Genomic DNA, 15,101 nt, shown 5'->3' with positions numbered 1-15,101 from the left:
TTTTTATAAGGCTGCAAAGAAAATACTCAAACATTGTTGTGTTTACCTTCCTATAAGCTATGTATCCATGCATAGAATTGTGCATTACTTTGAGTTTTCAGAAATCCACTGAAATCCATTTCAGTTACTGTTTCTAATTTAGGCAAGATGTTGAAAAAATTCAGTTTACATCAGTAAAAGCCTCTGTACTTTGATGATTGTTTTTAATATTGCTGTTATACTTGAAACAAACATACTGAGCTGTGGCCTTTGAGCAAAGTGGACTAACCTGTCATGTCATTTTTATCCATAAATCCTGCCTGATTGTAAACATGGAGGCAGTTGTTGCTGGGGAAAGAAACACAGACTCGTAGCAAACTGCTGATGGATGGCGAAGCAGTAAAAGACGAAAGGAGGCGGAAGAGCTGGGGGTTTTGTTTTCTATTTGACACTGATGGATCGCCCGGGCCTGGATGAACCCACGTCTGGACAGTCCAGACGTTTATAAAATCCTGAGGATTACAGAGAGGGAAGGAGCAGATGAACCACAGCACAGCCATCCACTTACATCCAAGCCAATATCTTACACACGGTCTCAGCAATTTGATTTTTGCATTATCTATGTCTACTTGCATTTGGTTTGAAGACTGTTTTTGGTTGTTTCAGTTGTTTGCCGACTTAATCCTGTTTCCTTCAGCTTTACAAAAATCTAATTTATAGCTTGACCAGCATCTATTTAATGCTCTATTTAAATAATGGCTTCAAAAGCAGCAGGTGTGCAATATTTGGTCAGCCTAAAAGAGGCCTACATAATCCTTCTGCCTAACTTCAAGTCACCATGAAATGAAAAATGACTTTGTAAAATTGTTTGTTAATTTTCCACCCCCACAATTTTATCCTTCGTATTCAAAACCTGCAAAATATGAACACTACTTTCCTCTTTCTAATGCAATTTTTTTCATAGTGCCAGTTTTGACTTTTTCATTAATTCATTCCAACATAAGCCAAGACTCAAAACCTAAGTATTAACATTCAATCCACGTCATGCTTTATCATAGTTTCTTTTCATGTAATACATTTTTTTTATATCTTTTATTAACCTGCTCCACACTCTTTTGTGCTATCTCTTTTCTTTCTTTTGATAACAAACATGCAGTAACTCTGTGAAGTTGAAGTCGGAGGAGTCTGCTGCTCTGTCAAAAAGCCTCTTGCCTCCTCGCCAAGGCCTCCTATTCATGCTGCTGGAAAGTCTCCCACATGCTGTCAGTGGAAACACAAGGGATGACCGTGGGTGCCTCAAAAGATATTCACAGAAAAAAATGAAAGCCAGTCACTGCAGTCGCTGTCGCAGTTGTGCTCAGTACAGGCAGGCTGATTTTTGCAGAAAGAGCACATAAGGGAAATGACTAGTGTTTCTATTCCAGTCCCCCAGGATCTCATGGTGGTTCTACGGTTTACATCCTTTTTATGACATCCCTTTATGATATCCAGTAAGACTGCTTTCCTTGCTTTTTCCCATCTGAAAGTGCAGACACATGCTGTAATAATGGGGTTCGTGTTTTGATATGCCATGAAACTGCCTTAGCAGCCCCCCACTGAGAGATTATTAAGTGGAAAGGGTTTGGGATAATTACCAAAAGGCACAAATCTTTGGGTCCTGATAATTGTTCAGGTTGTCTGTTTACAACAAACATACCCTGAGTGAAAAAATTATTATTATTATTATTATTAATAGTAGCATTAGTAGTTGTATTTTGGGTTATAGTCACTGTCATGCAAAGAACTATGACTCATAAATTTATTTCTTATAGTGCTTTGCTAAAGCAGATTATTCTTCATGAACTGTTTTATCATCAGGCAATTTGGGTAGGGATCATCTCTGAACATCAGTTCTCCATTGGATTTAGGCCTGGACTTTGACTATGCCATTCTAATACATAAATATACTTTGTTCTAATGTATTCCAGTGTAGTTCAGGTTGTATGTATAGTCAGTGGGCTGCTGGAAGGTTGGTCTCGATTCATCTTCCCATCAACTGTGATTAGCTTCCTTGTTTCTTCTGTAGCTTCACATCCCCACAGCATGATGCTGCCACCCACATCTTACATCAGGGATGGTGCATTCAGGACAATGTGAAATCTTAGTTTTGTATTTGTCTTTATCACACCCAGCGATCAAAAAGCTCCACTTAGTCAAAAGAAAACAAAATTATTTTATCATGATAATATTAAAAGCACTTGAATATAAAGTTGAATTGAGATGATCAATCAAAAATAATAATTATAATGTTTCTCATATTAAAACGTAGTTTACATTTGCACTCTAACTCCAATTCGTCACATAGTTCATCATGAAATTAAAGACTGATATGAAAAAGGTGAAAATTTCTCACAATAAAAAATAAAAGGGACTGCACATTGGTAGTACTTTCCTTGCAATAAGAAGGTTCCCATCCCAGTTTGGGGTCTTTCTGCATGGAGTTTGCATATTCTCACTGTGTAGTCTTATGTTCTCTCCGGGTACTCTGTCTTCCTCTTACAATACAAACACACGATATGATCGCTCTAAATTGCCCTAAGGTGTTAATGCGTGTGCATCTGTCCGTTGTTCTTCAAGGATAAGTGTCTGTTGAAAGTGGATGGATGGATGGATGGAAAGAAATAAAATCATAGGAAATGTTAGGAAAAACTCAGATTTTCATTCAAAAAGTTAAAGACAAAGAACGAATGTTTTATATTATATTTAATTCAGTAAATACGATTATAAGTAAACAATAGAAAAATGGTGGAAGTTTACTTGCATATTGCTACGTTTGGTAGTAAAATATAACGGCCAAAATGAGAAATGTCCTAAAAGTATTAGCCACCAAAATATGTTCACATGGCGTCACCTCGTGGAAGTAAATTGTAATTGCATTTTATTTTTCCATATGATTAATGTAAATGAGGAAACGTCGCGTCTTTTTATTCCCATGTGTTGTTAAAACAGTGTTCCAAATTTAGCGTATTAAAAGCGTAGTAAATTCTCCAAATGCTCTGCTATTTTAAGTCAAGTCATCGTTTGGTAAGCTTAGAGATCTAACGTTACTCAACCAATCATATAGTTTCTTCTTCACAAGCTGACCAATCAAAAATGAGGACGTTGAAACGTCATTTGCCCTCTCACGCGTGTGAAAAATTGTGCAACATCTAGCAGTAGAGCACCATTACGGCTGGATCGGTTAAAGTGGATGGCAGATGGTTTAGAAATCTGCGATTAGCGCCGGCGTGGCGGCCATCTTTGCATGCAAGGTTGAACCAGCATGTCAGCTACACAACACAGCATGAGAGGACACAGACCGGGGATGTTAAGTCTAAATACAGTGAATTTGTTCAGAATATGGTAGAAATGTGTGGATTGTAGCTTGACACAGACAGAAAATAGTTTATTTTTGCAACTGGTATAAAAATAATGTTTCGGCTTACGAAGACTGTGCTCCAGAGACTTCATGTTCGGTGAGTTGGTGAATAACTGCACTCTTGGTACAAAGCAAAGATGTATTTAATGTTTGTTTAAGGTTGTAAATCCATGTCATTCATTATTGACTTACCTGTGCTATTTACAATTATGTGAAAACACACCCGTTTGCATAATGAAATTAAATGCTTTGCTTTAGTTTTGTATTTTTTGTTAGACTTTGTTTAGCCAGTTCAACCTCAGAGATTAACCTCATTTGTATATTAATTTAATCTGCAATAGACACAATGTGTTTAAAAAGGTCAAATAGCTTCAGGGATGAAATTAAGCATGTTTAACTGCGACACAACATCCTGTGAATGTGACCACCTTTTTGACATCAATAAATTACAGCACACATTGTTGTAGTGGCGGCGTCAGGCCTCTTTGACAAAATACAAGCAGGATCTAATTCTAAAATAATATACATATATTAACCTAAATGAGAGGAAATCATAAAATAAATAGTTCAAATATTTGTATCAACATGTGATCATTGAAAAGAGGGGGATCAATGGAAGGTCATGTGACCTGGGTTTAACCTGATTTTGCTGTCATTGATTCTGTTTGTCGCTGAGGTGTTATTTTAGACACACAAAAAAACATTTAAGTTCAACTTAACCACATTAAATGACTTCAAATCTGAGGAGTAGATAGAGTTGTCATTATATTGCCATTTTAAATTGTACAAGTGTTGTAGCATATTTGGTGGACATGTCAATTCTGTAACATAATTATGTTCTTTTTAAAATAGAGTTGTCTCTTAATTATGAAGTTTCAAAGAAAATAGGAAATATATGCATGCACAGTTTCTTGCCAAATTCTCTGGAGTCCTGATTGAGCAAGAATGTGCCTGATCCTCCAGGTTGAACGGACGACACCAAGCATGGAGGCTGAGGAGCTCATCAGCTAGGGAACAGGCTGTGGAGTACCAGCCGGGGCAGAAAATCCACGGCTTCACTGTCAGAGAGGTAGAAGCAGCTTTCGCCTGGCTGATGCAGTAATTGATCATCTGACTGTTTTGTTTCTTCTCTGAAAAGTTGGATGTTTTAGAATTTTTTTCTCCCTCAGTATAAAATCTCAAATGACATGATTAAATCAGTAAACTTTTACTGCCTTATAATCACTGTGGATCTCAGTAAGACAACACTATTCTAAATATGCTACGTTCTTGTGCTTCCTGTGGTGTGTTAACTGTCTTGTATCAGGACATTTTTAGTTTTTATGTCAGTAACCTTGAAGTTAAACTTGGTGCTTCTTATCCCGAACGTCCTCAGGTTGCGGCCATTCCTGATCTTTGTCTCACAGCTGTGAAGTTAACCCACGATCAAACTGGAGCTCAGTACCTGCATGCAGCCCGGGATGACTCAAACAACCTCTTCAGGTCGGTTAGCTCTTAGTTCTAAACTGGTGGCAACTTCTGCTTAATCTGTGGAGTTTTTAACAGCATTACAGCTGCGTCTTATTTGTAAATAGAATCAGAAATGGTTTCCTGGTTTCATAGTTTTTCTTATTTGCTCTTGCTGTTGTTCAGTGTCCAGTTTAGGACGACCCCGAGGGACAGCACAGGGGTCCCCCACATCCTGGAGCACACGGTGCTGTGTGGATCTGAAAAGTACCCCTGCAGAGATCCCTTCTTCAAGATGCTCAACCGCTCGCTGTCCACCTTCATGAATGCCTTCACAGGTTCGCTGTTATTTGGTTGTAAATATATTGAGACGCCTGTGCTGAGATTGTGTTTATTAATCCTCGCTTTATGTTTCTGTGTGAACAGCCAGTGACTACACGATGTATCCATTCTCCACCCAAAATGGGAAAGACTTCCAGAACCTTCTTTCAGTTTATCTGGATGCAGTTTTCTTCCCTTGTTTACGAGAACAAGATTTCTGGTGAGATTCAGCTGCACTCTTCATATTGACCATGAGCAACTAGAGAAAATTAATTCTGCTTATCTTCTGATGTTAAGTTAAATTAAGGTGTTGTAAATTCATAAATTACATTTTTTAAATGAACATATACTTTTGACATGCAGACGGTGGTACTCTGTTTTAAAAAGGGGTTTAAGATCTTGCTTTAAGTTGTATACTCTTAATAAACATTACAGATGTAATAGTAAATTGTTGCTCTTGCAGATTTTGTTTTATCTTGTTCTTTACTTGCCTGGCTAGTTTTTTATTGGAGCTAACAAAAATCACATGCTATCGCTAGGTCAGACCATAATCAGTTAATAATTCAAGTGATTAGTAGACACTCATTTTCTTCTGTTGAATAAAAACAAAACTGAAGAAACAATCACTAGTTGGCACACAGCTTCAGTCATTACAGATAGAAACTAAAGATCAGGCCTGAAATCTGGGTCTAGTGATGAACTGAGACCTTCAGAGTCACATAGAGACGGTCACAAAGTCAGCCTTCTATCACCTGATAAACATTTCCAGGATTAACGCTCTAATGTCCCAGCAAGATGTAGAAAGTCAGCCATGCATTTATATTTTTATTAAATTACTGAAAATCAAGACTAAAAACCCATTTGTTTTGATTCACCTTTGGTAGATAATTACTGGAACATCACTAAATATAATCTGGGTTCCAACATTTCATTACTTTCCTTTATGTATGCTGCTGCAATGTTTTGGATTTTTATGTTTTATTGTGTTGAATTAACTTGCTGTGCAAATAAGTTTGCCTTGCCATGTTTTCTAAAAGTAGTTTTTTTCTCTTTGCATATCTAACTGGAGTGTTTATGGTTACTCTGTTCAGGCAGGAAGGCTGGAGGCTGGAGAATGAAGATCCGACCAATCCCAGCTCCCCGCTGGTGTTTAAGGGAGTTGTGTTCAACGAGATGAAAGGAGCCTTTGTAAGTCACCATCACGTGCATTTCAGCGTGCACACAATTACTGTTGCATTTTTAGTTTATTTAAACACACAGTTCTGGTGCTTTTAGTTCACCATAAAACTACAATGTTTCATCTTAGCTTCGTCTTTTCGTTGATCTCATTTCAAAATGGGAGGAGCTTGGTAGGAGATGAGGTGTGGGGAGGTTTCCAGGTTTCAAACCACAACAGTTTACTAAATATGCTCCACCAAACTTCCAAAAGCATCATTTAGCTGAGTTTTTCTTCTTCTTCTTTTTACCAGTTCTTCCAGGCACTGTTGCACTTGAATATTTCTTAGTAACTTTACTTGGTTTAGATTTTTCATTAGCATTGATTAATGGAATATTATGTTTTATACAATATCCATTTTTACTAAGAGTTATGAACACAGCAACAAAACCAACAGATCAAATAGTGAGTGGTTTCGTTTTTAGAGGCATGATGTGAAACAGTGATATGAGGAATTGTAAAATGTAATATTATTCTTATTACTTAGGAATAATGTGCCTAATCTTGATGTATAACATCATTTTAACATTTCCTCTGTAGTTATTAATATTTTTAATCTTAAATCTTGAGTATTTAGATCAGGACTTCTTCTCCTTTGTTCAAATTTATTTGCAGGATTACGTTCAACCTTATGACAAATGAGACCGCTGATCTTTTTTTCCGTGTGCTTTTCCAGTCAGACAGTGAGCGTTTATACGCGCAGCACCTTCAAAACAAGCTGTACCCTGACCACACCTACTCTGTGGTGTCGGGCGGAGAACCGCTGGCCATTCCAGACCTGACCTGGGAACAGCTTAAGCAGTTTCACGCCACACACTACCATCCCAGTAACGCCCGGTAAGGAAGCACGACGTGCCCAACACTGCTGCACAGGAATGGAAACTGGGAGTTAAAGAATATCCTTCATTCTCTTAAATGTTCAGGTTCTTCACTTATGGAGATTTGCCTTTGGAAAACCATCTGCAGCAAATCCAAGAAGAGGCTCTTTGCAAGTTTGATCGCATCAATGCAAGGACAGAAGTCCCATCTCAGCCTCACTGGAGCAGTCCAGTAAGAACATACACGCTGTTTTCATAAAATCATAAACTTTAGCAATGGCTCTGATATTTCTGTGGATTTTCACTGTTTTTGTCCAGAGAGAAGACCATGTGACTTGCAGCCCTGATGCTTTGGCTCCAGATCCAACTAAACAGAACACCCTCTGTATGAGTTACCTGCTGGGAGAGTAAGATCCGACTTTAATCGATAGTCTTGGAAAATTAAAGTCCAGCTGTGTGATTTCAGCCTGACTTGTTTCTGTTTCTCTTCTTAGCATCACAGACTCCTTCGAAGGATTCACTCTCAGCCTGCTGTCTTCACTCATGGTGTCTGGACCAAACTCGCCCTTCTACCAATCCCTCATCGATCCCAAGATAGGAAGTGACTTCTCCTCCGTTGTTGGGTTTGTACATGAACTTTGCTTGGAAGAATAGTTGACCATGCAAATGTTGCATCTTAGAGGTTTTGTGAAAAACTGTTTTTTTTGTCCCACAGATATGATGGAAGCACCAAAGAGGCGTCCTTCAGCATCGGCCTGCAGGGGATGGCTGAGCACGACACAGAAAGGGTCAAACAAATCATCAACCAAACTATCGACGATATCATAGAGTGAGTCCCAGTACTTTGACTTCTTCTTTTAACCAGGTGAATCATGTTTCATCATTTGCATATTGTAGTTTGCAGCAAAGTTACAAAGGATTAAAAGTATCTCCTGGTGTCAGTCAGCATTAAATATGCAGTGGAATCATAATGGACGTCGTGAATGAATGGAGGACATGAGGGACATGGTGGTCAGGGAAGCTGACAGCAGAACTACAGCAGGATTTTAAACCAGAGCTGGTTGGTCTAAAGCACTAATCTATGTTGTCTTTACTATGTTTTCTTACCTCTATGGAGGCTGTTATGGTCTGATGACACTAAACTACAATGAAGTAGCAAAAAACATGTTTCAAAAGGAGCAATAAGGACGAACAAGTTTGGATTTAGATGTCAGACTTTTCCAGATCTGGATAAGTATGAACAGAAAATAAAAATAATTCAATGTCTAGACTTTACTCTTTGTCACATTATCTAAATGTTTTCCTTCAGTGCATCCTTTCTACCTACTTTGTATTCAGGGAAATGATGTTTCCTTCCATCTTTCTGTCTATCAATGTTTTTGCCAAGGAGGATGAAATTCTGAATAGTTTGTCCAAAAATAGTTTGTCAGTTTTGATTCAAAGCATTCAGATATTTCATAGCTGAAGATAAAGAATGTTGAATCATTACTCGGCACTAGTCTTAAACAAAAACCACAAACAACCAAATAATCACTTTGTTTGAAGACAGTCCAGCTTTAGAAAGTCTGAGCCAGAGAACAGAACCAAACCTGACAGGTAATCTGAGGTGTGACCTGCGGAGCGCCGTGGGGAAGACGTCCTCACAGTGTTGGGTCAAAACGCGAGAACATGTCAGAGCTGATGGACTCAAAGCAAAACGAATGGAAGAGCTAAAGGTCAATGAAGATGTGTTGTTCTTTTTGTTTAACTGAACAGGGTAAATGTTACATTATCAAGTTATTTAAGAACAGTAACCTGACTTTACGCCTCCTTGTTCTGGGTTTTGTGGCAGGAAGGGCTTTGCGGATGAGAGAATCGAATCTCTCCTTCATAAGATCGAGATCCAGATGAAGCATCAGTCCACAAACTTCGGCCTGGCTCTGGCCTCTGTGAGTTCACCGTTTGACCTTCGGCTTATTTCAGGAATCCAGGGACTCAGCACTCAGACATAAACGCGTTTTGGGTTGTTTGTTTGTGTTTCCTGTGTTTAAAATCTGGAATTTATTTTCTATGAATTGTATATTTCTACACAAATCAATAATTTAAACATGTTGCCACCGATTTCCCTGGAAACCGTTTTATTTACACTAAATATCCTGTTATGGGTGTTTGCTTCTAACCCATCATCGCTAAAGTATCTGTGATTAGAGGTTTGCATTCCCAGTGATTTATTCGAGGGCTTTTAGGTGTCATAAAGTAAAAGCCATGCAGAAAACCTTGCTTGCAGAATTAGGGCTGTTTCAGTTTGACCTTCGGTTTTTTTCTGTCGGGGACGTCTTCCTTCATTATGGGCTTTTTTCTCTGCATGTTTCTGATAGTATATAGCTCCATCCTGGAACCACGATGGAGATCCTGTAGAGCTGCTCCGAATCAGCGACAGCGTTGCAAAGTTCAGACAGGCTCTGAAAGAAAACCCTCACTTCCTCCAGGACAAAGTCAGATACTACTTTAAGGTAAACAAATGAATTTATCCCTAATTTAGGAAAAAAAAAAAGGTAAATCAACAGTGCTTGGCATATATTAATATAGTGTTTATGGACATAAAACACATCAGATTTTAATTCCATGGTAATTTCTGCCTTGAATGGATATTTGTGCAGGAGAACACGCATCGTTTGACGCTGAGGATGAGTCCTGACGAGGCGTTCCTGGAAAAACAAGCCAAGGCTGAAGAGGAGAAACTTCAGGAAAAGATCTCAGTTCTGACCGACAGCGACAGAAAAGAGATTTATCAGAAAGGTAACAGCTTCACTTCAGCTGCTCTCTGTAGAGCCTGGTTATGTATAGTTGTTATATTTTATTTTTATTGTTGGAAAGGTTAGTTTAGAATTTTATAATCTTTTCCATTTTGTAAAACGTGGACTGGTTTCTTCCCAGTTGGATGCAGATCTTTGATCTCCATATGTAAGACTAAGTGATATAAAACCTTTTTATTTCTGTTGCAATAAGCTTCCAAAATTTGATTTAACATAGTTTTAATATTATTTCCTTTTCTTTTTCTTTGTTAATCTTGTCCTATTGAGAATGCTGTGTTTTAGTCCTTTTTTCATGTTTTTTTTCTTATCATTTTAAAGTATTGATCACCAGGCCATTTTGAATTATGTTATATTTTTATTTATTGTTGTGTTGATGTAAAGTTTCCCTGTCGGATAATAAAGTGGACTCTCCTCACTGTAACCAGATCTACCTAACGGTATAAATAAAGCTGATTGATTGATTGCTCAGTATCCTTCAGGTATGAGGCTAAACTAGGAGATTCAATCATGTATTTCTGAGTCGAGTATTGAGTTGCATGTTTTCTTGTTGAAAAGGTCTGGAGTTGCTGGCAGCTCAGAGTAAAACTCAGGATGCCTCATGTCTCCCTGCTCTCAGAGTGTCCGACATCCAGCCAACGATACCCTTCACTGCCGTTCAGCTGAGCACTGCAGGTACAGCCGTTCACTCCTTGTCTCATCTAATCGTAACGAAACGAGCCGGTTTGTTTCTGACGCGGTGTGTTCTCCTGGCTGAAGGTCATGTCCCGGTTCAGTACTGTGAGCAGCCCACAAACGGTTTGGTGTACTTCAGAGCCATGTGCAGTCTGAACACTCTGCCAGAGGACCTGAGGGTTTACGTGCCGCTCTTCTGCAGCATCATCACCAAGTGAGTTCCACCAAGTGGGCTTAGAGATAAATGCCACTGGAAAGACATTTAATGTCAAATGTTTCTTCCTCTTCTTCAGAAACATTGACTGTTATTCTTGCAGTTGGATTAATTCACTCAAGAAGTGTTTCTAAAGGAACATTCATACAGTTCTTCTTAAAAAATACTTTTTGTAACAATATTCTTAAATCCTTACTGAATATTATGAACACAGTTGATTTAACTGAATAATTGTTTTAGTTTACTGGATGTTTTAACTTAAATTTGCTTTGAAAAGTAACAATTGCAAGCTGCAGCAGCGGATTAAAAGTTGTGTTGTTGTGGGCAGAATGGGCTGTGGAGATCTGGATTACAGGCAGCAGGCCCAGCAGATGGAGAGGAGGACAGGAGGAATGTCTGTCTCGACGCAGGTCATCCCTGACTGCACCCAGATGGACACGTTTGAGCAGGTCAGCCAAAAACACATTTATCCTTTTGTCTTCTTCTGCTTGTTGCTGAGGGATAAACCTGAACTCTGCAGGGAATTATCAGCTTATTGTTGCTGTTTCTGCCGTCTCTTTCAGGGGGTTCTCCTGTTCTCCTTCTGCCTGGATAGAAACCTTCCTCACATGTTTAAACTATGGAGCGACATTTTCAACAGGTTCATAAAACTCCAGGATGCAAATGCACTTTCTGTCAATCTTCTCTTGTTTGACCATTTTTCTTATCAGAAGTGATTAGACTTATTTAGTTTTAATTGATTGGTTTCTTGCTATGGATTGAACCTTTAAGCTTTGTTTTCCATGTTCTACAATGGTGAGATAAGGAAGCTGTACCTCTTCTAATCCAGTCTAAAACCAGTTTTTGACGAAACATGTTATGGCCAGATGACAGAAATAGAATAGTTTTTCCATAATGAAGTATATGTGGATGATTATTACTTTGCATGACATGACAAAAGCCTGGTGGTTCTCTTTCAGCCCTCATTTTGACAGCGAAGAACGCCTTCGCGTTCTGGTTATGATGGCGGCGCAGGAGTTAGCAAACGGGATCTCTGACTCTGGTCACATGTACGCCATGACCAGAGCGGGCCGACACCTGACCCCAGCCGGGGAGCTCCAGGAGACCTTTGGTGGGATGGAACAGGTAATCCTGACTTTGGGCAGCGTTGACTGAAAGACGGAGCAGGTTGTTGTCTGTAGTCGTCGTTTTGTGGTAGCGTCACTCTGCTGTGGTTTACTGATCAGGTTTTATGTTTTTATTTGAACATTAGGTGAAGTTTTTGAAGAGAATAGCAGAGATGCCAGATCTTAGCCAAGTCATCTGGGTTTTACCCAGGATCAAAAAACACCTTCTGAACCCCGAGAACATGAGGTGGGATTATTGCTACATGTTCTTGTCACTTAACAATAAAGTTTAGTTCAATCTGAGAAGTTTATCTGTTTTTTTCTTTCTGTGGTTGCATCTTATCACATTTGTGATTTAGAGTTTAGCTGCAGAATGCTTACCTTTTCATTTCCTGCTTCCTTCATATTCTAACAGGTGTGCAATCAATGCAACGCCACAGATAATCTCTGACTCAGCAAAAGAGTTGGAGAGTTTTATTAAAGACGTTGCTGAAAACAGAAAAGAGCGCAAACTAATCAGAGCAAATATTATTAAGGTAAGATATTCCTGACAGATTGAAGCGATGCCCTGCTTGGAAAATGTATTTATCATGTATTTTTGTTTCTTTGCTACAGAAACCACTCGACCCTCTGGATGATTCAGGCCCAACTAGAAAACTAATAACAGTGAGTCCAATATAATCAATGAGTTTGGATGTATAGAAAAATGTTTTCTAGTCGTTGCATCTGTTATCCCAACAGTGAGAAATCTGAATTACATGCAGGATTCAACACTCATGTCTATATTAACTGAAGTTTAAGCTGATATTTTTTTTTATGCTTCTACAGGAGCCACATTTCCAGCCATGTCAAATGAAAACGTTCTTCCAGATGCCCTTCCCTGTTAACTTTGTCAGTGAGAGTATTCGTACCGTCCCTTTCTGCCACCAGGATTATGCCAGGTACAGAAAAGTCCACTGATAAGTGATTGCATCTTTGTTGTAACTTTTATTTTAGCTTACTTAATGGAACAACAGGATGTACTCTGCATGTCAAAGTGATCGCGTTACCGTGACTATGTCCCGTTTGACATTTTTAAGCCGCATTTCTTCATTGTTTATCCTTCCTCTCCACTTGCTGCCATCTTCCACATGGGTCAGTTTGTGCATCTTGGCAAGAATGATGACAGCTAAATTCCTCCACGGGGAAATTCGGGAGAAGGGCGGAGCCTACGGAGGCGGAGCCAAAATGGGAGGAAGCGGCGTTTTTTCCTTTTACTCTTACAGGTGGGCAGCACTTCACACATTCCTTCAGCCTTACTTCATTTTGCAGTAGAAAATGACAATTATTACAATATAAGAATGTAAAAATCATTCTTTGATCATATTAGGTCCTTAAATTTTGAAGGAAAAAAAATTCTGGTAGATAAATTCAACCTCTTTGTGCTTTCAGGAGCATGTCAGCGTATTAAAACCCTTAGATATTATCATTTTAATTATGATGATTGTGTCTCAAAGCTAATGAAAACCCAAAATTCAGTGTAATAAAAATGTGAACATTACTATTATGCTCAGTTTAAAAAAATACCCCTGAACATTCCTGCATCCCAACTCAGATGATGAGTGGATAACTCAGCTGAGCTGTTTGATTTCTTTTTTCCTAAATTAAAACTTTGCAACCATTCAAGGCCTTTTGTTGAGCCTCTCTTCTGTGTCTAAGGGATCCGAACTCGGTGCAGACGTTATCTGCATTTCGAAGAGGCGTCGACTGGGCCAAGTCAGGCCAGTTCTCTCAGCAGGACATCGATGAAGCCAAGCTTTCCGTTTTCTCCGCTGTAGATTCACCCGTGGCTCCTTCAGATAAAGGTGATGATGCAACACTTTTGTCACAGAATCTATTTGTAACATTTTAGATGCTTTTTTTATGGGGTGGAATAACTTTTCCTGGATTTTATTTTCCCTTAACTTCATTTTCTATATGGCACCCACATTTTGCTCTTTATTTATTAACTTGTAGTTTGAACAAACTGATTTGATGTTTTCTGATCCCGTCTCTGTGGAGCAGGAACGAGTCGCTTCCGCAGTGGAGTCACAGATGAGATGAAGCAGAGTTACAGAGAACAGCTCTTTGCTGTGCATCATAAAGGCCTGGTGGAAGTGGCTGAGAGGTAAAACAGCTCAGCATGAATGATTGTTTCATGTCTCCACTGTTGAAATCTGAGTTAGCCTTTGGGAAACTCTTGCACACGAAGCGGAAATCAGCTGATTGTGTTGCTGCAGGTACCTCAGCGTGGGTCAGAGCACGTGTGGAGTCGCCATCCTGGGTCCAGAGAACGACGCAATCAAGAAAGATCCAACGTGGATATTAAAATAATGTTTTTTCATAACTGGACACAAAGCTTGAATGGACTGAAAACCAAACACAAATGTACATTTTTTTGTTGTTTTTTTCTTGCTGGTGAGAGACAGAAACTCACAACATGAAGACGACTAAAGCTGATGGCTGTCGGTTTGAACGGGCAGCAGAAACCGTTTTATATTCCATCATGTACATAAGACTGATGGAAAACATTTGTAACACATTGAATACAAAACTAGATCTGAGTTGTTTTGTGAAAGTAGAATCACTAAACAAACTTTGTCATTAAATCATTAAGTTTAGTGGGATTTCTTGTCAAAAAGTGACTTTTTTTTCATAAATTCTTGCAACACAGGCTTTAGTTTACCAAGACTAACTGAAAAAATGAAGTCCTGTTGGGTTCAGGACTACAAATACAGCTCATTACATTAGAATATAAAGATAAAATTATAGCGAAACTCGTGTCATTACAGAGTGGTCTACTTCAAGCATCATCATTTGGATGACTATGGTGCAGAACTAATAAAAACTCAAAACCAATGCAGACCAGTGTGAATAGAAAGCTGGATAATTACCTTTTTAAAGAAATCTACTCTGAACAAGAACATGAATTTCTAAAGGGCTAAAGATCAAATTCCTACCACCTGCCGCTTCTGTGATACTGAAGAAATTAAAAGTGGAAGATTATTTAAAAGTTGTTACAGTATCGTCTGGTAAAGATATACCATAATGAACTTTTCTCTCAGGTTTGGAATCCTAAAAATGAACTAAAAGGTTATTAAAATGGTCAGACAGCACAA

The 15,101-nt window shown here is 38.8% G+C and overlaps 1 protein-coding gene across 1 annotated transcript; it reads left to right on the top strand.

Annotated features, from left to right (window-relative positions):
• Window positions 1-3,183: 3,183 nt before the first annotated feature.
• On the top strand, window positions 3,184-14,609 carry pitrm1 (pitrilysin metallopeptidase 1). The gene is made up of 27 exons (XM_014969848.2): window positions 3,184-3,473; window positions 4,340-4,445; window positions 4,752-4,858; window positions 5,009-5,160; window positions 5,249-5,363; window positions 6,235-6,331; window positions 7,036-7,196; window positions 7,283-7,409; window positions 7,496-7,584; window positions 7,672-7,800; window positions 7,893-8,006; window positions 9,009-9,105; window positions 9,535-9,669; window positions 9,817-9,955; window positions 10,528-10,644; window positions 10,729-10,858; window positions 11,187-11,307; window positions 11,422-11,498; window positions 11,818-11,983; window positions 12,111-12,211; window positions 12,380-12,500; window positions 12,580-12,630; window positions 12,793-12,905; window positions 13,104-13,229; window positions 13,663-13,808; window positions 14,008-14,110; window positions 14,223-14,609. The coding sequence occupies exons 1-27, from the start codon at window positions 3,430-3,432 to the stop codon at window positions 14,314-14,316; spliced, it is 3,078 nt and encodes a 1,025-aa protein (XP_014825334.2). The 5' UTR covers window positions 3,184-3,429; the 3' UTR covers window positions 14,317-14,609.
• Window positions 14,610-15,101: the final 492 nt, after the last annotated feature.

Source organism: Poecilia mexicana, unplaced genomic scaffold (genome assembly GCF_051168715.1).
Source record: "Poecilia mexicana isolate PSO_F unplaced genomic scaffold, ASM5116871v1 scaffold_17, whole genome shotgun sequence".
Taxonomy (NCBI): domain Eukaryota; kingdom Metazoa; phylum Chordata; class Actinopteri; order Cyprinodontiformes; family Poeciliidae; genus Poecilia; species Poecilia mexicana.
Note: the sequence above shows the minus strand (reverse complement) of the source record. Positions and strands in the feature narration are given on the sequence as shown.

Excerpts from the sequence above, each read along its gene's own strand:
- pitrm1 (XM_014969848.2), top strand. The coding sequence starts at position 3,430 with ATGTTTCGGCTTACGAAGACTGTGCTCCAGAGACTTCATGTTCG. Across the intron at positions 4,446-4,751 it reads ACGGCTTCACTGTCAGAGAG|GTTGCGGCCATTCCTGATCT; the intron begins GTAGAAGCAGCT and ends GAACGTCCTCAG. Across the intron at positions 12,212-12,379 it reads CTGAACCCCGAGAACATGAG|GTGTGCAATCAATGCAACGC; the intron begins GTGGGATTATTG and ends ATATTCTAACAG.